The 24,744-nt window shown below is 36.9% G+C and overlaps 1 protein-coding gene across 7 annotated transcripts in view; it reads left to right on the plus strand.

The window, feature by feature from the left end:
- LOC114876022 (neurexin-1) overlaps positions 1 to 24,744 on the plus strand; it is a 189,205-nt gene that overhangs the window by 61,869 nt on the left and 102,592 nt on the right. For 6 of the 7 annotated variants that reach the window (XM_046289001.1, XM_046289002.1, XM_029186997.2 and 3 more), the window contains exons 3-4: positions 9,684 to 9,831; positions 16,236 to 16,295. In XM_046289001.1, the coding sequence (XP_046144957.1) occupies positions 9,684 to 9,831; positions 16,236 to 16,295 (208 nt within the window). The remainder of the gene's footprint in view (positions 1 to 9,683; positions 9,832 to 16,235; positions 16,296 to 24,744) is intronic. The other variant, XM_046289004.1, reaches the window with a different exon arrangement.

A 24,744-nucleotide genomic window follows, 5' to 3' on the forward strand; every position in this document is an offset into this window, starting at 1 on the left:
CGACAAATTCATCTGTCTTTCCGATTTAACCCTGGAAAAGTGTTATTTTCGGCCGTTGTTGACCCATAGCCAATCTCTAGTGGTTAATAATAGATAAAGAATCTAATTATGTAAATGTTTTTCTTTTACTGACAGCAAGTGGAAGAAGGAAACTTCTTTGAGTAGGTCTACTCTGGGATAATATTGGATTAAATAGCGTAACAGCTTTGGATTATTTTTACTGTTTTATATGCAAATTTGCACCGCTTAGAGGTACCTATCTAATGATAAGGCTTTAATCAAGTTTTAACGACTGTTTGAATTTCTTTTGAGTGTTGAGATAACAGCGCTGGAATTACCAACAGGGTGATAACGAAAATGTGTAATTAAGTTTAAAACAATGGGAAGTTTAGAAATGATCGTAGGAAGGATAAGGGTTTATACTGTTGAGAAAAGAAACTGTTTTTCAAATGAATTTATTATGCTATAAAGTGTAATCACCATTCGATTTTCCTTCGATCGGTTAAAAAAATTCGAAAACCAATCGTTGCACCATTTGATACAGACAAATTTGATAGAAACGAGATTGTAAGTGGTCGGTATTTACAAGGGCGGAAATGAAATCGGAAAATGAGCTCGTAACGATTCCGGCACGGATTCCGGATGGTGGGTGGTTCAGGCGATGTTAACGTTCCGAGTGCTTATTAAATAGCATGGTTATAAATTGCGGAGCAATTCGTTCCCTTCTGCCCCCCTTCTTGCACTCTCGCCATCAACCAACGAAACTTAGTCAATTTCCAGTGTAGTGGCGTAAACGTTTGCACGCGCTAGCGACATGTATTTACGCGCGAACGTGTGAATCCTGTGAATACCTCGAATCGCACTTTAATTCCCAGAGTGCAGACGCGTTTAAAATGGTTAGCCATTTTCCCATTTTACCATCTTACGAGCGATTTATTACACCAATTGCAATGAAATGGTTGATTCCTCTTGATACGGTTTCACCTGTATTTTTTTTTTCTTATTTTAAATGATCACTATGTTTGGAGAATTTTAGAAACGAATAAGTTGCTTAATAGGATAAAGTTTATCCTATTATTTAATAGAAAAATTCTAAAAACAACAGGGATTCGTCAAAGTTTATCCTACACGAGTTGCACGAGGAATCTAAGGAAGAAGATTTCCAAGATTTCCAAGATTTCCAAACGAGGTAAAGAAAAGTATCCCCTCGCTTTGTAATTGTACCCCTCTGCTCAGCATCGTCGAATTCTCTTGATGAAAATGACTCCCTTCCAATCTCTCAGCTCGTCCGTAGTTTAAGAAAGTTTCGGGCGTACCTTCGGGCGGACACCTCGCGCGATTACCCCTTTGAGGCAACTTCTGTCGAAGCAGAACGTTTAATCAAGTTGACAACTTTCGTAATCACGCTGGTAATACGATCGTGTCGCGTGTATAGGCCGAAGTTGAGCGAACCTACCTGCACGATTTTCCTGAATAACGATCCAACGATTTACGAAAAACCGATTGTAATTAGAAATTTAGTCCAGGAACACTGCTGAATACTGAATCGACACTTCTTTTAAAGTAAAGACACTCAGCGATCAGGTTCAATTGAAATGTTCATTTAAATGTTAAACGTTAGGCTTATGTATTTCTGGCCAGGTTAACGAGATGGAAATGTTATGCTGGAAATAAGTGTAACACTTTAGAATGAGATACTTAAACAGCTGGATAAACTGTTTTCCCTGGAAATGAAGCTTTTGTTTGATTTTGTTAAAGGGTCTCGCTACAGTCTACAGTCTACAGTCTACAGTAACAGAAGAAAAATAAAGGATCTTTTAGAACTTTCTAAGAGTAATCTATGAGGCAAATTGAGTTGAAACTTTGTAGGTACATTTGTACAAGTATGTTTTGTGAATATTTTAAATATAACTAATTTTGTCATTTTAGTGATTTAAAAACATAGATTCGAGTAAATTCTACTTACAATTAGATACTATATACGTAGTATGTACACTGATGTGTTTCGTTCGTTTCGAATGCGTTCATTCGCGAGATTGTACGAGCGTGTTTCGATCGGGAACTGCAACGAGGCTGCACTTAATTAGTCAGAGCTAAAGGAGCAATTATGTCATTCTACATTCAGCGGAGTATTCCTAGTAACGCTGATAAATGAACGAAATAGTTTTGAAGCCTTTCATTGTTGCATGACATTTCCATTAACAATAGCGTAACCAATCATCGCGTGAAAGAGAAATAATTAAAGAACTTATAACTAAACAATGGGCATTAGCAATTGTAAAGTTTACTGAATTCGTTTGTGCACCTAATAATTGCAATATCATAATTATGCATCCCCTTCTAAATATAGATACATTAATAAAATTAAAATCAATTTATTTTGATAAAGTAACTATATTAGATTTAAAGTGCCGAATATCTGAACAAATTAACTGATTCTCAACGTAATTTAATTTTATCTATTTAATAAAATAGATGAACTAATTTTGAAAAAGCTTCAAGCATTTACATTTACATTTACAAGATTACATTTCTAATAGACATTAGTCCATTACTACTGCTTTAAACCACTTCATACGAATTCCAACACTTTAGCAATATCTGTTTAATGTGTTAAAGCTGTTCGAAATTTAGTAATTACGTTCGCTCATACCGTAAGTTCATTTTCCATCCTCCAATAAGTACTCACCAGCGAAATAAAATCCCAATTGTACTTGTTCTATCCATTATCGAGGTTCGATAATCTGATATGCACGTTTATACCACTGATTCGATCGACAATCTCGACGACATTAAGGCTAATTTAACCCCGAATGGTTTAGCGAAGACATAAAGGGGTGAATTCGACGGAACTCTGTTAGAGAATTACTGTCCTTTCTGTAATTGTAATGTTTTTTAATTAATCAGGCGGCCCCTTCTTCGTATGGCTGTTTGGCATTTGTAACCAACCAGCGCTCATTGACCTAATTGTAAGTAGGATTTTTTTCTAGAGTGAGGCAGGTTTTATAGAATCTTGTTCACGGGTTTAATGATATTTTCTCTTCAGTTTGTTGCTACTACCCATATTTCCATTATATTCACCTAATATCCAAAGAGAGCTTATGATAACAATTTTTATAGAATATTCCATGTCCACGCTATGATCATAATTCTCGAAACACCATCCATACCATATAAGTAAGTACTTATACGTACGTTTATGAACGTCGATGGCTGTTCTAGCGATCTTTATGACGGCGACGACGTTTTACGTGCACTGTTACCACGATTGGGTATTCACTTTTTTTATCGGTTAGCTGACTGTCTGAGTACGGTCGAGGTTGCATACGATAATCTACGAATAACGAAATTTATTGATGAGAGTGATATTACTACCATATCCATATGGTTGTGAATCTAGGTAACCGACTTCAACTAGAAATACCGGAAATTCAGCGATTTTATTCGTTTCATTGTCAGACACATTTTGACAAAACCTGTTACCTGTTACTTTTTACAAATTCTAACTGGCTTACCATAAAAATGTCAATATATGTTTACCCTTCTGTACGAGAATTACAATCGTAAAACAATGTTACGATAAAATGGTACAACAGTCTGTTGACAGGCAACCGTTGTAAATTTTAATCCCATTCTTTCGAACCTGTAAATTGTACTTACGTACAGTGTTGTAGTAAAAAATTTACTGTACGTAAGTTTTTTTTTTTATGAAACCTTCAGATTTAACGAGTGCACAGAATCTATTAGTAGGAGGAGAGTTTTTTTTAAGATGCAGCGAACTGGTATAAAATTTTCAATAATACCTTATTTATAACATTTTGCTATAGAGTGTTTAATATTTTACTGTTTATTACTTATTTTATTATTTACTGTTAATTGCTGCTCTATTTCCTCGTCATTAGATTATCATAGATTATTGCTCTCTTTCAATATTTAAAATTAATGCTTCAAGTTCTAATATGCTTTCACAAAATTAATTATCGATTCTTGCTGATACGATGTCATTTCCCAATGCTGTTTAGCTTTTGCATTTATATTTCAACGGGTAAATGGCAAAGCCGCGTATGCAGCATAACTGCACTGCCATTTTATAGTGATGTTATGAACCTGCATATTTCATCGTCCATCGTCCATCATCCATCATCCATCATCCATCATCCATTTGTCCAGCTAACGTGGTTGATTTTTAAAACAACATTGGAAGCACGTATTAATTTTAGCGAAATTATTGAATTCGTTTGTCAGTCAAACTACATACTGTTAGGGAACCAGTTCCTGATTAGTTATAATGTCATGTAATTAATTTATATAAGGATAAAAAAGTGTTGCAATAATTATCTGCTAAATCGGTGAATTAGGAACTGAGACTCCTTGATTGTAGAACTAGTAAAAAAAATGAAAGTGTTCACGTCGAGAAGCAAAAATAAAGAAATCCTCAACTCCGAACACGTATTCGTGAAAGTTTCACGAATCGTTTGCGATAAAGCGTGTCAGAGGTATTTAACCTTTGACCCGCTTCAATTGTACGTTGCTGGAGTTGAAGCACTTCTGAGAACGCGTGAAACGACAACTCGTTAAAACGATTTGCTGGTAGTGTTGGAAGCTTGAAATGTCTTACACTTGAAAAAGAAAAAGCAAAAGCAATCGAAAATCAATTTTTATCATAGTTTTCAGGACTTTTGCATTTTAAACTGAGCAGTGAACGATGTGGAGGTATGTAGAATTTAATTTGGATTTTTTACATATTGACGTTCCTAAAAAAAGCACAGAGGAAGAATTTTTAATATTCCGTGAATTTTTGCTTGGCAGTTTTCAAACTCAAAAATCTATGCTTTCACGAAATTTTTAATTAACGCTTTGATGGCTGATGTCATACATATATGTACATATTCGTGACTTCGATACTTTACTTTTTAAACTGTTATTTCGTATTTTATTTCTAGTTATTGTAAATGTTATACAATAATTATGATTTCAAAATTAATAGTTTTGTGACATGTAAAAACAATTAAAGGTCAATTATTTTTAAAAATTTCAAGAATTTTAAATTGCAAAATCTATATTTTAGCTAAGTTTAAAGGAATATAATTCTTGCTCATTAATAAATGATTGACTAATTAATAATTGTACCAATTAAATTTACTGCATTAATTTTTAATTAAATATCAACCCCTCCGGTTAACGTACTGCACTCTAATTACTAAAGGAAACATTTTGCTTAAATAAAAACAGTGTTTCATTCGTAATAGAAATGCCAGCAATAAAATTGTATAAAGCAGTGAAAAGCTGTGATTGTAAAGTTTGTAAAGCAACGCTGTAATCAATCTCGTTTTTCCGTCTCTCATCGCGGTCTTTTTACAAACATAAAAAAAAAGCCGGACAGGTTGAAAAATAGAAACAAAAAAAAAAAAAACGAAGCGAAACGGAATAACTGATGTTCATTGAAAAGTTTCGCCGGTGGTAAAGGGCGGTGCTTCAGGCTGAACAAGGTTAGAAAAATAAACGGTGGCCGGGAAGCGTGCGACATCAAGCCTCGTTCTCCTTTTTTTTTAAAAAGGTAGACCCATTAAACGTATGGCCCTTCACCCTGAAAATCTCGACGCAGTTAGCGGTTTCCAGAGGCTCGTTTCTCCTTCGACCCTTATTCCGGTCTTCCCCCGTCGCGTCGCATCGCGTCGCACGAATAGGGCTGAGAGAAGGAGTGAAAGACGAAAGACGGAGTTGAAATCGCGAATAATTTCATCCCCGTTTGCTCGAGCTTCTCTACTTGTTTCAAGACGATCCGAAAGAGAATTCTGAATTTGCCAACGTTCGTTGTCGCTCAGCGGAAAATGAGAGCTAAACGAGCACCTTTGATAAATGTTTGACGAACCTTTGTAAATTGTAAAAGTTTCAAGAACTGAACGAACACGGTTGACAGCTCTGTAAATACTAATATCGGCCTCTGTAATTTACTTCCGTTTCATTGTTCCTTACCGGAATGAAGTCTTTGTTCTCTTACTTGAACGAATGCTTTTTAATACTTCTGAATTAATTCCTATAATATTCAAATAGATTCTATTCGATTTAATGCGAAAATTTCTACAATTCTTTGTATTACAGTGAATAAATAAATGATATTGTAATACATATACAGAAAGCAGCGGAGGTGTCCTGAAGTTGCGAACGAGTTAGATAACGAGGTTTCGTCGTTACAGCAATAAACTTTCGCGTATCCGTGTGTATAAGCCAGGTAGGAAGGAAGCAAAACAGTAACTATGCATATTAAATTGTGTTGTCACTAATAACGTGCTCCGACGTGTAGTTGGTAGTCGGCAAGAAATACTGTCGTTTAGAATAGAATGTCACCGTTGATGAAACACTGAAACGATGCGACGCGATGGTTTACGAGGCGGTTCCTTTTTGAGGTTGTGAAACGTAACTTTATTCAGAGCGTATTATCAGCAACGTCGTCACGTTGGCTACATACGTTAAACTCTCGGTTACGATCATTTACACGTGCAATATGACGAAAGTTTAACTTCTGACAGGCGTTCCAGGAAACTGCTAAGCAGTTTCAGACGTATATTGAATGTCTTCTTAGCTTCCACTTTAGCCGGGTATCCGTTTAGCTAGCTGACTAGTTTTATTCTGATTTATATCTTAGAAATTGAATTTCGTGGTTAATTATTAGAGTGCATCTTTAATTAAAATCCCATCAACAAGTCTAATTGTTATCCTTTCTTATCTGTGTCTGGTGAAACGAAACGTAACAAAACAGGAGAAACAGCTATCGTCGGATAGTCAGAAACGAGGTTCCCGTAAATCCTGGTGGCCCGACCCCCGTGGACCATCGCGTACACGGGATATGACGAAAGTTCGTAGACTGCGAACCGATTTCGGGACTTGTCACGGAGTTTACAATATCGTATATATGTGTATGTATATTCCCGTCTCTTCGCGGAGTTTCCATCCAATTTCTGTGTAGCAGAGCAGCAACAGGGACATCGTCGACACCACGATCGTCACGATCGTCACGATCCTAGGGAAGAAGAAGGTCCCTTCGCGACAGAATCGAACCTGTTCCATCCGATTCCACTGTCGAGATTTCTCAAATTATCCTCCACAGACATACCACGATGTCGTACAACCTTGGCCCTTGTAATTTCAACGTTCTCGTCGACACGATGAGAAATTGCAAGGCAAATACCGAGTGTACCTCGGTTCTCGGAATTTCCACTACTATATTCGGGAGTTAAAATAAAACTTCCTATTCGGTTCGCGAGTTTCTTCCTAACCTGTTCCATATGAATCATGATCGATTTATTGCGTACAAATTTTAACAAATTGATTACTGTGTACAACGTCGAATTCGATCTCATCCTGTTCCAAACTTTGAGGAAATGATTCGATGCCTTTGATACAAGTTATTCGCCGAGTGTTTGGCTTAAACCGCCAAACTGTCCAGCAGCTCCTGGACTAGACTCATCTTCTGAATCCGAGTTGAACTCGGTGGTTTTCAGGTCAAACAACAGGGTAGTTGTGTGGCATTTTGAATGCACTTTGATTATTCGAAATATCAGTCGACTTTGATTCAGTTACTTGTAATATTAATATTCTCTATATCGCCAGTTTACAAACTAACCATGTAAAGCATTTGAAATTTTATTTATCAGCACAGCAAATATTTTGATATGTTCGAACTTATCGTTAGAAATAGATATTTTCGATGCGGCAGATGCATACTTATGTAACTATGCGGTGCATACTTCGCGAAGGCGATGCACTTTCCGCACCGCTGGAATTTCTTGGTGTGTAATCGAGTAAAGATAATCCTCTGCATAGTTTCCGTATGTTCGTTAATACCTTGTCTGCCACGCTGAATTCATTGAAAGTTTCAGTTTTAATCATTCTAATCCACTGTTGCGATGTAATCGTACATAATAGTTTAAATTTGATATTAAACTGACAAAGACATCATCATTGGTCAGAATCGGGGATCGCAGTAACATCTTTACGGATGTTATTTGTATCTGTCAGAAGCAGCCGGGACGATTGCATGCGGACGTTATACAGGTTAGAAGACTTCTCTCGTCGCAGGTGAATACACATTCCTATGGAACACAGTCGCTATTGATTGTCCTGACGTGAGGAGAATCCGGGCATCCGCAGACGGGGCATCTGCCACCCCTTTCTTACGTTCACCCTCTTCTACTCTTCCCTCGTGTCCCGAATACGAGACTCTGCAAGCTAACACTGCGTCAACGTATAATGTTTTCTCCTTGGATCGCGAGCGAAATTACCGTGAAATAAGGCATCATAGTTTGCAACGAATGGAAACGAGTGCAATTTAGTCTAATGAGTCTTTTTGATTTTTATAACAAGTAACATATGTATTATCACGGGTATAGAAAAGATACAAAATTCCCGAGGGATTTCGGGATCGTTGGAAGAAAGTCAATTGTAAGAAGACGATTAGAGGTAATGTGGGTGGTGCAACAGCCATTACCAAAGAGAAACTGAAATTTGATTTCGCGTCTTCGTATCGTTCCTCGCCGTATGACTTTGGCCCGCGTCCTGAATCCTCAATAGTCTCGAAACACGGTTACACCGTCAGCTGATAGAAGTAGTTGTACGTGATCTGCTAACAAAACGCTCGTGGAAAAGTCTAATTGAATTAATAAACTACCAAGGAATCTGGCATAGAGCTTATTTACTTCGGTACATCTGCAACTAGTACCGCAGAACTGGAAAAAATAGAACATTCTATGGACCTTTGGCATTCGTTAGTTGCTAGCTAAATTTTATATTCCTCTCTGGTATCGCAGATAGAATGATTGATATTTGTTCTACGTGAATTCGAATTGATGACACGGTTTTTAATTTTTACGTATATTTAACTCTTTCGTTGTGGAGGAGATCGATGCAGAAGGCGTGTTAGCACTGACATACATTTTTTAGTAAATAATACAATAGAATATTTTATTCTATCATCTGTTAACCTAACTTATTGTGAAATACATTTCTTACACTTCACTTGTCGTTTGCAGCGTTTCTCTTGCAATTTAGATAGAGCTACTATTCGTGGTTTCCTTTCTTCCTTTTTTCCTTTTTTCGTATCGCGGTTCTTTTATTCATTTTCCCATGGCACCTCAGCAATCTCTCAAATGAGCCTGCTTTCTCACCACTGACGATGAGAGACGGCCTACATATTCGGTTTTTCTCCACAGCCGACGCGACGGCGTTTACCGAAACCGGCGAGGAAACTTGCAGCTTTCTTTTTCTTGCTGCCTTTAAAACGGCTCTGTGGATTCACGTACCAGGTTACCGGGTCACCTGCAACGGCCTGCTTGATTATATTATGCGGAAGATCGTTTCTCGGTTGGCTCTTGGCCATTTAAAGATGACGAAAAATCCAGCTGAAAAAGCTATCGATGTTTGCGAGAAACCTTAAGGATTCGAACCTTAAAAAATCGTTTTTGAGGGACAGGTGTTATCCTGTTGGTATAGTACGATATGCAGAATCAAGGAATTGAAATTACTAAATCTAACTACTTTTAAAATTTTATTTTACCGCGGTTTTTCACGATTCTTTGCTAGAAACTGATCCTCGTGATATCGATTTCTCCATCGTTTCCCAGCCTCTAGTACACTTTGATGTCCATACGGATACGTTAACGTTACTTTCCATTGTCTGTTCGCAGAGTTTACGCAACATGATGACCGCCAATACGACTGATGCTTGTGAAACACGTGATCCTTGCCAACACGGTGGTATCTGCATTTCCACCGATAGTGGACCCATCTGTGAGTGCCGGTCCGGCGATTATGAGGGTGCCTATTGTGAGAAAGGTAAGTTGTTTTACATCTGGATGCTTCGTTGTTTACATTTGTGTATAGAAACGCGGTGTTTCAATTGCCAGGTTCAAATATCCGACTGTCTTGTATGATATGATCGTTGATCGTTGATCGTTGATCGTTGATCGTTGATCGTTGATCATTGATCGAGGTTTCATACCAGTTCTATCGTGTAACAAGATAACCAATTATCGTCACTGTCGGATTAATTATTACATTTTTATTAAAAAAAATAGTCTTTAATGTATGATAATATTGCAATAGAGATTGAAGAGTTCATTGCCGAAAATGGTAGATACTTCAGAAAATAGTGCAGTAGGTGGTATGTTTCATGGTCAATATTAAAGGGATTTGAAACTCCGTGTGCAATTTAACGTGAACAATATCCATATGTTTGAATATATTTATGCGATAATCGAATGTAATCTGACCAGTCAATACCGATTACGATTCATAACCGAATTGGTGTTAACATTACACGGAAATGCAATTGATGTATGCACTTCGATGCGAAATACGATCAGAATGATTATCCTTTCTGAATGTTATATAATTTTAATATTATTTTGAGTAACTACATGATTCTGGAATGCTTCGTTGATGCTCATATTTTTAAAATTCATATTTTTAAATCGCTCAGAAATTACTGTAGTAGGAAAATCACGATTAGAAATAAACAGTAAATTTGGACTTTCGTTTACGGTGGTGTGGATGACATGTAGTTATGAGAGAGTGTGCTCGGTGAAAAAAACTTTAAATCCTTTTCCTAAAAAATTGAAATTTAAAGTCTGAGAATCCATGTAAGTATTTGAAACTTGGAGTTTGCAGTTTTAAAGTACGAAGCTCAGAACTTGAAATTTCAGGCTTAAAATTTGAAATTTAGATCGTGAAATGTAAAACTTTAAATTTGAATTTTGAAATCTATAAATTGGTGCTGGGAAAATAGTGACCTATTCAATAGTTGGTACTTCAATTTTTCAATAATGCCGAATGGTCGAATTTTTTCCGATATCCGAAAATATTTCACATTTCATCGGTTGAGCAACTTCGATATACAATCCAATTAATCGTGATACCAGTACGACCTCTTTTCGACAATCAGGCTTTTACACCGTTACATTTTCCACCCTGTTAATTCGTTAATGTCATGTCACCAGGAATTTACCTGACCACGATATCAATCATTATGCCACATCCTCGTGGCTCCAAATCCATATTGCATATTATTTAATGCGGACGAATTTTAATTGCACGAAACTTGAGATTTCTTGTGATTAGATAAAATGAAAATGAAAATGAAAATGAAAATGAAAATGAAAATGAAAATGAAAATGAAAATGAAAATAATATAAAATACAAAATTAAATTAGGGGTTAAATAACACGATCGCATAATGTTATTCAAGCTTTCAAATCATTCTCCCTCATTTATAAATTAAATTAGACGATAACTTGGTACTTTCTTTTCAATTTATGTATTTTTTTTTGATAGTAAAAAATGGCTCATTATCAATCTACCTTCATTGATCCTGCAAAAGCAGCGTGATTAAATTCTATTCAAACTCTGAAATGATTGAAGACGTTCACTTTTTTGTCTCTGTATGAAAAGTCCTGGAGAATGCAAGATCACGTAGCTAAAGATTTAAAAGGCCGGGAACCGCGTGAGCGAAATTCCATGTTTCTCCCTGGACAAGCAGCGGTCGGGATTTACTTTAATTGGGATTTACTATGCGAAGTAAAATTCCCAGGCTCGGTATACACTTACCCTCGTACGTATTAATGCTTTCAGACGCTTCTGAATCGGTGCTTTTTCACTCGACGTTCCAAAAAATGCCACCAGACACGCGACAATGAATTCACCCCCGACGAGTACTTTGCTCTCATTATAATACATTTGAATAAGCCTCGAATTTTTATTCTCGGCGATGGTCGATGGAAAAACTATTGGACCCATAATTTTTCCGTTAGCAAAAGGAATTTGATCGAAGATAGAAAAGGCACGAATTGAATTATTAATAGACATTTATACGGTATCATTTAATACATGAAACGAAATCATAAAACCGTTTACAGAATTCTTCTTGAAAATTTTCATATGTTTCACGCGATGATTTCTGATCTTTTTCCCAGGTACATAATGAGTTAACTTCTCTTCCATTATCTTCAAATTCTATTGTTAAACAATCGTGCGTTAACGTCTAGCTTTTGGATCGCGTGTTGCCGAACCATTTCGAGCGTAAAAAGTAGTTCGTCAGTTTCTAAAGCTCGTTCTGCGCTGCATTTAAACATGCCAATGAATTCTCTCGTAACTCAAACTGGTACGAAGTATCCTTAAAATATAAAAATGAGATGAAATAATTCATGATTGATACATAATATACATCGGCTTCAGAATACCGAATGATGTGTTTCTCTTGACGGAAAGAATAGATTTTCCTTTCTTGCAAAAATAAAAATAAAAATAAAACAGTAAAATGAAAGGGTATACTATTCTGTATCAATTTTTCTCTTGTTGAATGCGAATCGTGCCACGAAGCAATTGGAGAACTCGTTGAAAGGAAAGGAAGAAGCATAGAAATTCTGTTTTCTGAGCATTTTGATAAGGCTATCGTAGAAAAGAGGAAAAACAGTTTTTCAAGACTCGAGATATTATTTTGTCGACACTCAAACGTATACCTATTTTCTTTGAGAAATGACGAGTCCGAGATTTTCAATGAAAGAAAAGAATCAAGTAAAATGAAAGACAAATTTGTATGAATATATTTTCAATAAAAAGTTCAACATTTTTTCATTACTCCTTTCATCAAACAATTTCTAATTTTCCCATGTAGTTTTATGAACGAATTGAGCGTTCAACGAACCCGAGGTTTTCCATCAGTTCAGAATACATAATATATAATTTTAAAGGAATCTTTTAGCGAAACTATTCCACGAAGCGATTCGAAAAGTTGAGGTAAAGAGAGAAAAGGATACGTGGAAACGTCGAATCGTCTTCGAAGTTCGCAGAAATCGAACGTCACGAGCAGACGCATTTTATTTATAACAACCGGCGAACTCAATTTCCTTACGATTTGACACTGGGTTTGAGTGTGTGCTTATGAAAATTCGAACGATTAAAGTTTCGAAATAAAGAATCACACCCAAGCATTTCGCTAGCAGGTCATATTTTGGTGAAAGTGAAAAAATAAAGAAAGTTTTTTCATCGAATGGATTGAACCGAACAATCTCACTGATTAATTAATTATCGGGCAAATTTTCTTCACACGTGTCTTTCGCGCGTTATTCTCCAATCTGTTCCAAGCTTTTCCACGGAGAAAGCGTCGTTTTCCTGTGGTATTTGTAAGAGATCCCAACGGACTGATTATTCTGACCCTAATAAATCCTCTCGTTCGTTTTTCTTCTGACGTTCTCGTCGTCGTCGTCGTCGTCGTCGTCGTCGTCGTCGTGACCGTCGCTATTTCATCGTCCGTTCTTCTTTCTTCTCGCGAATGTCTGACACACGGCTTCAACGTGGTCATTAAACCTTGGAGATTACGTTATATCGCGCGTAACGACCATCTCTGTCCACGGAGCAGGGACAATCGTCGTGCCCAAGGAAAAACCTGTTAACGGGAACGTAAAAAATTAAAGGAAATTCTGGCTGGCTTAATCTTTCCTTGTTATTGCACGTCTCTGACGAACGTTATTATTAGTTGGACGAACGGAAAAAGGAAACGGCTTTTATACTAACGGTGAGATTAATCGGCATTGAACGTACATCTGTTTTTAAATTGAAAATTTTACCCTACCAAATTCAAAAGTTTACAAATTTCACATTTTTTGACTGTCTTTTTGACTGTTTTAATAACAATCTTTAGGATATTGTCTGAGGTACCATTTCGGGATCTCCTTTCGTTAACGTTCATTTACCAATTGCTCATCGTAGGCGTGTCAGTCAATGAATCTCGGTGTTGATCGATCGCCTTGTGAAGTGAAGTGGAATGGAAATGGTAGGAAAGGTATGTCGACGATAAACGGCGTACAAGGTGAACGTGGTATGTGAGCATCGGCTTCGTTATTGCAAGGGTGGTTCACCCCGTTCCTCAAGGCTGTTGATCGTCGACCTATTTCACCAACGATGCTACGTTTACTGTGACTATACATTTCCATATTCACCGAACGATTTAATCCTCGTCTTATTAGACACGCAAACGACAATGATCGGTACTTACTGTGCTCTAATTAGAACTTTCTTCAATTACTACTTTAATTACTACAATTTCAACTATCACATTATAACATATTCTTAATCCTAGAAGACTATTATTGAGAATTGATTGATTTTGTGATAATCTGAATAATTATTCAAATAGCTAGTGTTACCAGCTGTCAAGTTTTTCGTTTCTAAGTTTATTTTTAATTTTAACCATTCTATTCTATTTTACCATGAAAAATAAGAATAAATCTCTTTTCCAAGGTACACTTTACAAACTCTAAAAAACAAAATGAACTAAAAGTTAAATTTTAAAAAGTTATTAATTTTACAACCCTCTTTGTGTCTTTTGCAGCATCGAGCTCCTTAGCATAACAGTAATGAACTCATTAATACTTTATAATTTTGATTTTTTACTGTAAAATCATGTAATATTTTACAATAAATCTCTAAAATTAATCCTCTTTCTAATTTTTGAATATTTCTGAAATTTTTCCAAGTACTAATTATTGTACTTTATTTTACTTTCAAAAACAGTTAGTTAATTAATTGTAACAGAATTCATGTTACTTCAGAAGCGTCAGATATTAAATATAGTTTTTTGTTCATTCTGAAATAAGGGAATGAAACAAGTATGTCTTGTATGCGATATGGATTATGTCACGAGGCAAATACGTGTTCAGGTTACGCGGTGGATTAACAAAACATTTGTCAGCATAATGAAACGGTTAAATGAGATAGACGAATTAGCGAACGTAACTGTACAATATGAGAAACACGAACATTGAGCTCGCTAAGTGGGAAATATGGTATTTCCCTCTTTAAGACGGTTGACTGTTGACCCACTTCCGTGTTTAGAGCATAATGTAATAAATTTATCCCGACAGCTCACCTCTTCTTGACGTGGACGTTTGTAATAAAAGTAGTTTGAATTTAGTAGATTTTATAAAATTTTAGAATTTTCTCAAATACAAATGTTCAATGACTTTTGAGCGATTGTGTACATCAGGAAGATTAACAATGCTGATTTTAGTGGCATCAATTGGTTAACAGTATCGTTTAGTCATGGTTCACCAAGTTGACCATGATCTGCTTGTAATTCCGGGTCGTACACGTTCAGCTAATTCAGGCAAATAGTCACGTTTCGTTGATGTTCCTACTGACATGATAACATACCATTGTTTGAGTATCAACAAGCTGCTGTTTTCTGGGGTTACACGTTTCGATGGGACAATAAACGGATATACGATCAAACGAAGCAATTAATCAATTAAATATCTGATAACACAAATTTTATATGAAATCAGTGATCTGTAGCTTTTATGTTCTGCATGACAATTTAAACAGATTGACATACATACTGCAAAAATGGAATATTTTTATATTGATTTTATTACTTATATATTCATGTAAAAAGTCTTCAGTAATATTACTAGAATATTAATAATGTAAGATATGGAATTGGAAGCTTACCTTATTAATTAGTAATGGTTACTTTAATTAATTAGTTGATTGATTAACAGAATTTAATTTAAGGAACGAATTCTTTTTTTTATTAATAAACCAATTTATTTGGGAAATTAATCTGAATATAAGTGAGTTACGAACTCCAGATCAAATAATTTCATTACGGTTAAACAAACGAATTATGAAATTGTGATGAAGTTTTTATGAACTCATTCGGAATAACAAGTTTTTCAACTGCAGTAATAATTACAGCAGCGCAGTGCATTAAACTATTAAACGATAGATGTTTTAAAACTCTTTTCATCATCTCGACGGAAGTTAATTTTTTAACTTATACCGGACAAATTAATTTTTTTTATTACATAGCTGCTACATAACATTCAAGTAGAAAATAAATATACATATATACCGTAGATTCTCTTCATATTGCCGGAGATAGAATGGTAGGAAAGGAAACATTTTTCGAATTTCCAATCTCTCATTCTTAGGGATAGAATGACATAGAAAAAATGAGTAGATGCTCGTTATTTTCGAATAATGCTCAATTCTATTTTTATGTTATCAACTTATATCAGACTTCCAATATTTCAAAATCTCCCATTTGATCCGCAACAACCAAATAGAGATACGATATTTTCAATTCAGGTGGAAGGAGCTTTCTTCAATTTCGTTTCACCGATATCAGATAGCATGGTTCAGTTCTTTACTTTCGTTTTTTCCTTCTGTCTGTTTTCACATAGAAGCATGGAGCACGGTGCTACCTACGGCGGGTGCTGCTGAATACTGGGCATGGGAGTACAGTGAGTCACCTCAATTATTCAGCTAAAGGGTCTAATGTGGCCAGTATAGGTAGAGGTATCGCTAGCATTTCATCCGTAGATCGTAGTTATCGTTAATGCATTCTGAACTATATCATATCTAATTCATGCGCACATGGGCCAGTATCATGAGCAATTCTGAACCAACTTTTATCGATCTCTTATTTATTCATATTTTAACAGGATAAAACAAGACACCTCTGTGATGCAACTATGTTTTTCAATGACCAGTTTCTTGATTCGTTTGTTTCATTTTTTTTTATGAGAAGATAGAATGAATGCGATTGGGGTGTGAATGCGTTTTATATATGTATAATATTTTATAAAGTAAAATTGATGATAAATAATAAATTTTACAATATTTTTACTGAAAAAAAAAAAAAATTATTATAATTAGAATTTTGTTATCGCTAAATCAAAACATCAACGAGTAATATTATGCGATTAATTCAAACCTATCATCAATTATATTTTAAGCATAATTTCTCTTTATTAATCGGGATGCTGAGTTAAAGTGATTAATCTCTTCGATTAGCGTTATGAAACGTACAGTGATGATCATAAAATTACATCATTAAATTGATCATAAAAAAGTAACATAAAAATTGGAGTAGCTTATTATTCATAAGAAACGTAGAATACAATTTCTTATCTGTGGACAGGTAATAATGGCACAACTCCTCTAATTTTGTAATACGTAACAAGCTGCTATAATGTTACAATTAGCCCGTCTCTATAATAGACATTGTGGTCGATGATTTAAGGATGAAATCCTGGTGTTGGTAAATAATGTTGGAAGCTTGAAGTAACGCCGACGGAGAGATTAATCTGTAAATTACTTGCATTCTTTCTAATCTTGGCTTTCCGGTTATAACGTAGAGTAAGATAAATCGCACCTCGTTAGTTTGATTAATTAAACTTCACCATAGAATGCAGAATCCTCTCGATATAGATTTTAGTTAGTACCTCCTAAGTTACGTTGCTCGTTCAATTTTCCATCACCATCCTGGATGATGGTAAAGATGATAGTTCACTTTGGATCTGGTTCGTTAAGTCTTAATATTAATGATGCGTCTATTTCCTCAGGAAACTGTGATCAATTTAAAGAAGAGATTTAGTTTATCCGATTTCACAACTTGAGTTTGATACATCTTTAATCATTATTCAGATCATTGTTCCTTAATTTTTATCATTATCACATTTTCGCGTCATTTTTCAAATACAGAGAAGCACTGGAAAATATTGAAATTTAAAATAACTAGTAATTCAGAAGGCATAGTGCTAATGGCACTGAATTAATTTGTATACGTAATAAAACATTTTTTGGCAGATTTTCTCATCAAGGCTTGAAGAATAAGCCTTCTCAGGTGTATGAAAAATTAACGTGTCATTAGAGTTGTAAATACTTGGCAATTTGAAGAGGTTCATTTAATATTCAACCGCACTACGACGATACAGGGAAGCGATATCGCGAAACGCAGAGGATAGTGGAACAATTTAAATTGGTACAAAGGTGAACCGGTCGATGTGGGGTGGAATTCACTCGAAATTCAAAAGCGATGCGGGAATCCCGACCGTTCGTAATTTATCCCTTTGTGTCCAGATTTGTTTCCAATGAAGATACATTGTGCAAAAACGCTCAATGTCCTTTACTTTTTGCATTTCACGTGATAATTAGCATTGTGATGCATCTTAAAAATTGATCATTCAATAACATAAAGTTATTTGGAAATAACAGATTGATTTCTATTAATCAATACGCTTAATTTAAATCATTTCTTTGGAACTATGTAAAAAATTAATTATTCTAGCAATAATTGGAAATCAAATATGGGAAAATCATCCTCAAGAAAGTTTCTAAAAAAGAAAATCAAGCAAGCAAAGGCGTGAAAATAAGTTGCACGCGAAAGAAAGAAGAAACAGAAATGGAAAATTAAAAGGAGGGTGACAGAAAAAAAGAGAAGTGGAATACCTTGGCGAAAGGATCGGTAAAATACAGCTAGTTGAAAACGGAGCTTTAGCAGTGGCAAGGGGCAGCCAGAGGGTTTAAAGTTCTTTCGCGGCCGCTGGAACGTAATATTCTCTACGCTCGGGATTTATGCCGCAGTGGTGGTACACAGGTGGGGGAAATTGCGGTGGAGGGTGGGTCGTGGTTGTCAGGGTGGTTCTCTTGACTGCGCCAGGAACGTTGCTGGTAGATTATAAACGGTCGTTTTGTTGCGTTGTTAGCAGATGTCTGACGCGAGTATATTGGGTCGAGATAGAGGGGCTGTTCTTCGGGGGGTTGGTCACTAATTAAGTTTTTCACGCAGAAATTCACGGGGTTGGAATTCCTGACGGTGGTGGCGCGGTTACGATGAAAAATCGACGAAAATGGCCAGGTTGTTGTTCGCCACGGGACCGTATCAGCCTGTAAAATGTGAGCCACCCCCTAGCGCGCTCAGATGTTAAACGTAGATAATTAAAATTGCCCTCTTATGTAAATGCACGCCTTTTATGGAAATTAAGACGCGAACCGTTCCTTAAAGTAGGATTATTCGTGCCATAGAATTTGCGTTTCTACTCGGAGCCAGACAATTTTGCGGTGCTTACGCGATGATGGAGAAGCTGGCTTTGTTTATTGCAAATTATGCAAAGAGAAAGATTGTTGAAGGATACTTGTAAGAGATGAATTTTCCAGCGTTAGGTGCTATATTTTCGACTTAAAAAAAAAAATAACGGGACATTTTAATTATTACTTTATTTTATCGTTAGTTATACATTTTCTTTACTCTTGAACAGCAAAGTCTTTCCACTGGTGTTGTTCTTCTGCTTATTTCCACTACAATTTAATATAAATCAGGAAAGCTTGGTTATGCAATTGATCGACTGGTTTGCTTATTGGTAAACAGATTACTTTGCATCGTTACAGCTGGCCCGACGATTTGGTCACCGAGGCAGGAATTACTTAACGCGAGTCAGTTGTAACCAATAGCCAGTGGAAATGCACTGGTACCTCGGGAGGTATGCAAATTAACGACTAAACACTATGTCGACGTGGAACTGCTATTGATACGAAGGGCCAGAGTTGACCTAACCTTGCCTAAACAGCCGCATCGACGTACATTTAGTTTACACCGTTGCTGACCCTCCGATTATCCCTTGCTTCGCCGAATTGTCGCACAAAATGTTCTCCGTTAATGCATTTCACTGTGCACGGTGATTCACCAAATCCGAACACATTGCAACCGATTCGCTTTAAACTAATCTGTTTCGTGCTATTACGGCCGTATAACTGGATCATTCCACCTCGAATCGATCACTTCTCTTCATTTCTACATATGTATGTATATCAAGGATTTCCTTCCAACTTAAATATAATACGGTACAATTAAAATTAGGGGAAGTTTAATAGAAGCAAATTAATATAATTTTTAATTATTAAATGTTACAAAAATTTAATACATTACTGAAAAGTGCGAACAAGAAAATTTAAATTTTTCCACGTAAACGTTCGCCACAGAATTTCATTTAAAATTGAGACGAACGGTTTCATATATTTTAATCAGCCCTTTGTTTCGATACGAAGGGTTGTTTGAAATGATAAATTCAGTGGGGCCCAGTGTGCATTTCACGGGGTTTTGCACGCGAGATTAACCACTTGTTTATCACGTTGCTGTGCACCCTACCCCTTGAAAAGACGTGCACCTCAACAATCAAAGGGGAACGACACCCCTAACCAACGATTGCTCCCAGCAACCAGCCATGACGACCGTTCTGTCGTCACTTCGTGGTTAACCTAGCATCCCTCGTAAGTGATGGTGCAACGCCTTCCGTCGCGTCGGATCAACCCTACTCGTCGACTCCACTGAATTAGGGTTGGGTAAAGAGGGTGAAATTGTTGGAGAGGGGTGGTTCGTAACGTTGTTGGGAAATGAACTCCACCGAAATGACTCTTAATCGATTTGTCAACGGTGGAAGGGAAGCAATCAGAAGAGAAATATAAATTATACAAAAATCACCTTTAACTGTAATAAAATTTTCGAATGAAACAAATGCAAAGTAGATTAATAGCCAGAGAAGATGATTGTTCAAGCCTAAGTAACAGATTAAACAGAGTAGCCCTGATTGAGATTCGATCGTAAAGCACTAATTCTCGAAGGAAGCTCAAAGGAAAACGATGTACATACCAGCATGCTTTCCGACCATCTCAAAGGACAGTTCCTGACGTCCTGCGGCACGTACAACAACCAAAGCTACTGTATTAGCATGTATATTGCATCACGTCGACACCACACACGAGGACATCCCTTAGCAGAGGCTAGGGATACTCTTGATCCTCTGTTCTCTTTCAAAACTTTTTCAATCGTGAATTTTAATTTTTAACACTTACTGTCCCAGAAAATTCTTCTGAAAAGGGTGGAAATTCAATATTCTATTTTTTTATTCTTGTATCGTACAGAGATTGGCTAGTTTAACTCTAAAAAGGTTAAGGAGGCATTAACCTAATCTATTAATTTAAAAATATTCAAAATACATGTTATTTCTCTCGTCTAGAAAATTTCTTATAAACGATTCAAAGAGTCCAGACTTGCTCGATCCGACAAAGTGGATTTCATTCTGTATCGAAGTCGTTGCTTTAAAAACGCATAGCCGGAAATCAAGCAGCCCTACAAGCCGTCCACAAAGATACAAAAGCCTTCTGCTGGTATTCGCCGGCACAGTGGGACGGTCAGAGAGTTCGTCTGATTGTGAGAGCTGTGGTCGCAGTTTCTCGAGACATGAATGGGAAGAAGTTGCGGAGAAGCTGTGCATCGTGACAGTAGTGCCGAGGACTTTCGAGCATCGATTCAATCTGGATTCCAAACAACGGAATCCCTCCGACTGAGATTCTGGCTTTGCGCGCGCGCGCGCGCGCGTGTGTGTGTGTGTATGAGGAAAACTTGGCCAACGGAGCCGTATGATTCGTATTCATTCAACGGGGATCGTGATTTCACCGATTCATATCGATCGAGGCATACATATTCAGTTTCCAGTGTGTCCCTTTGTGCGTTTGTGGAAATTCATTCCTCCAACTAGAAGCCTTCGGCGATCTCGGTCTACCCTGGTCGTCCAATGCCCTTTGAAAACGAGCCATTTCAGCGAAAAGGATTTGCAATATACTGTTTGAAGACTTTGCAATATTAATTGACGAAATGAGTCGTCAAAATTATTTTGCTTTCATAACTTCCTATAATTCTCTCATAACTCTCTATGATAGTCAAAAGATACGACTCGTTATCAAAAAATTTCGATATACATACATGAAAAAATAGGTAAACGACAATTTTGAAAATTAATGAATCGATGGATCGAAGAATAGCACCGGATCCACGTTTAATCTTATGAAAGGAACGTTTTTACGCGATAGAAGAATTATTCCATTAGCGAATATGGAAGCACGTATCGAGGATAATGGCAGTAGTGCAACGTAATTACACCGACTTACTTAATGTCTGTAATTACCTTACCTATATCGATTAAAGTGTTAAATGGATGCATAAATAACAAGGTGCGGTGGAATAATACGTATCACTTTGTTTCTTATGCGTCAGGCTAAAATTGAATTCAAATCTCCTCGACAATTAGGTATGGTGTACAGCTCTTATTTCTTGGTTATTTATTAGCTACTAGAAATTCTTCAAAAATATAAACTATGCATTATACGCGTGACACCTTGATTTTCTAAATTAACAGTAAAAGAATTTGGAACTTTTATTTATAAAAATATCGAATTTTACGTTGTAGATGCAGATATCCGTTCACTCGTACATTTAACCCAGAAATTGATTGCTTTTAATTGGCTCTTCAATGGTATTCCATGTTTCTCACGAACGGTTCAACCTTCCATCTATAGTTGTACCAGGGATAAACTTTTAATGACGAAAATACGTAATATTTCACGGGATAAGAAGTCGGAGGGAAGACGGCGGCGTATCGCATCTTATTTTTGCAGGAATTTCGTTCAACTTCCGCGTTGGTTAACGAGTCTCGAAGAAAAACTTTCGTAACGAGATCCGAATGAAACCCAAGTCCCAGCGACATATGTATATCAAAGAATCGCGAATCGATTTTGACCCGCCTAGCGCCTTTCCCGCCGACGTATTTTTCATCGAATCCTAATTCTCACGGGATCTTCCGTTGAATATCCCGTTTCTAACGGCCGGGACATAGTGAAAATCGGTTTTATTGAAAGCTCCATCTTCCCGTTCCCTCGATTTTCAAACTCTTTTCCTTCTCTACCGTCGCGTCGCGTCGCGTCGAAAGGACATCCCGCATTAGCTCGATAATCCTTCGAATGTATGGAAGATACAAGTTGAAGAAGGGGCAAGAAATAAATCGAACGACGTCTTTAGTATATACACTTTTATCCTCGCTAGCCATCGAGATTTATTAAACCGGCTGAATCGAAGTAGATATACCCACTCTTCCGTCGAGTGGCCGGCTTAAAACTTGGGATAATTTATTTTATTGCTCAGGATAGGTAGCTTAAGAAGTGTTGCAAAGAAAATTTAACGACGACACGAATGCTTCTTTCTTTCTTATCGTTTGTCTGTTTAAGGGAGTTCCCTTGATTAGTATCAGTATTATTGATTCCCAAATTTTGTTCCCTAGTCAGAAAATATTCACTAAAATCGGTAAATCTTAAAAGCTTATCCAGTTTCGAAATATCAATTGAAAGATTATGAAACTTTGAAGAGGCTCTAAATATTTATCGAAATTCATGTTTATTCTTGGTATAGGGTGAGCGTTTCGTTTAACCGTTTGAAATTCAGAATCCGTCAAGGAATGCATGCCTCTTCCTCTAGAGCTGCTCGTCATTTCAGCTTGTACTTAAAAGAGGACAAGTTTATTCCGGGCGGAAAGTTTTTTGCACGCGCTCTAGGAAGAAGAGAAAAAAAAAAAAGATGCGAAGGGAACAGAAACGCGGCGAGAAGCACGGCTTCTCATCCAAGATGAGAAAAGGTCTTCGTTTCCCCCGGGATCTCGTTACTCCCGTCCTCGAAGCTCTTGGAGAGATTACTCGGCTAATCCCGCATGGACGAGGACGAGGACAACGAGGACGTCGGAGATGAGATCGAACGACACCGTTAATGCCACTTTTATCGTCTCGCACAGCCGTCGGAATTTATTAAAATCTGCCCGTGACTTCTTATTTGCGCGATACTCCACCAGCTCGTTATTTCGTGTAATAAAAGAATCTTTTCGTTGTCGAGAGGCCATTTTCTATGGAATTTTGTTTATTTCTTATGGCTACTTGAACAGTTCAACTATTTAACACTTTGACTGCTAATAATTGAAAATGGTTCTAAAATGGTTCGTTGAAAAATAGTAGAAATTATTTGCGAACGAAATGATAATAAATCTTCCTTTTCACCATAATTAAATTCAGGTAGGCCATCGATTAGCGTAGCTTTTATTTCACGCCTTTACGACTTCTCTTTGTCGAGATACCGTCCTTTGAATTAGGGCAAGGTTTTAAATATTTCGCTCCAACCTTTTACTCACTCGGATCTCTCGCTGGCACGTTCGAATCTTTCACTTCCACAATCTCATTGACCTACCGCAAGCTCACTGCTTGCGCGCCGCTCCGGTCAGCGGCGAATGCTGAGTCAACCTTTTTTTTTTTTACTACTACGCGCGATGTGCGTATTTCCTGGGAAAAAATCTGGGTCAGGCTGTTTCCTCGAATTTCGACTGCCATTGAGGAACTTTGTCCCCTTATATCTCAGGAACGGATCGAGATATAGAGTTGGAATAAAATGTGAAATTCAGAGTATACATTTCTTTATACAACATACAGATTTGTGTTTTGAAATTGTTAATTAGCTCTACTGAAATTTTTCATAATTCAAACGAACAGAAGATTTTTCTCCGGTATTAAATTATTTACTTGTTGCAAATTTAATGTTTATGCAACATTTAACAGAATTTGCAAATTAAACAAAAGCCAGCAAAATCCTCGAAAAAGTGATTAGTCCATGGTTCTCTATCCGAGAGATCCTTTTCAAACTAGTCGAGGTATAGCAAGCTCCTGTTGAATAAATATTCATAACCGAGCGAACGTTTGGAATCATCAAGAGATCCAGCGTGAAATACTCGGACGTATTTTGTTAATTGCTTTCGCGAACGTATACGTGCCATTTCGTCGCTGTTCGAGCTTACTTGGTCATTGTCTTTCACGGCTACACCAGAGGCAGTTTAGCCGAGAGATTTACGGCAAAATGGTGGAGGAGAGAAGGTGCGATTGATCGTGAGAGTACACCAGGTGCGGAGTTACCTAACGCGAGCACCCTTCCAGATGAGGGCCATCCTGTCGCTGACTTTCTAATGAATGGCAAACGATTAATATGGATTAGTAGTGGTGTGTATCCTTCTACATAAAGGACTCCGTGCCCTTAGATAGTCCATA

The sequence above is a fragment of the Osmia bicornis genome, chromosome 15 (assembly GCF_907164935.1).
Source record: "Osmia bicornis bicornis chromosome 15, iOsmBic2.1, whole genome shotgun sequence".
Taxonomy (NCBI): domain Eukaryota; kingdom Metazoa; phylum Arthropoda; class Insecta; order Hymenoptera; family Megachilidae; genus Osmia; species Osmia bicornis.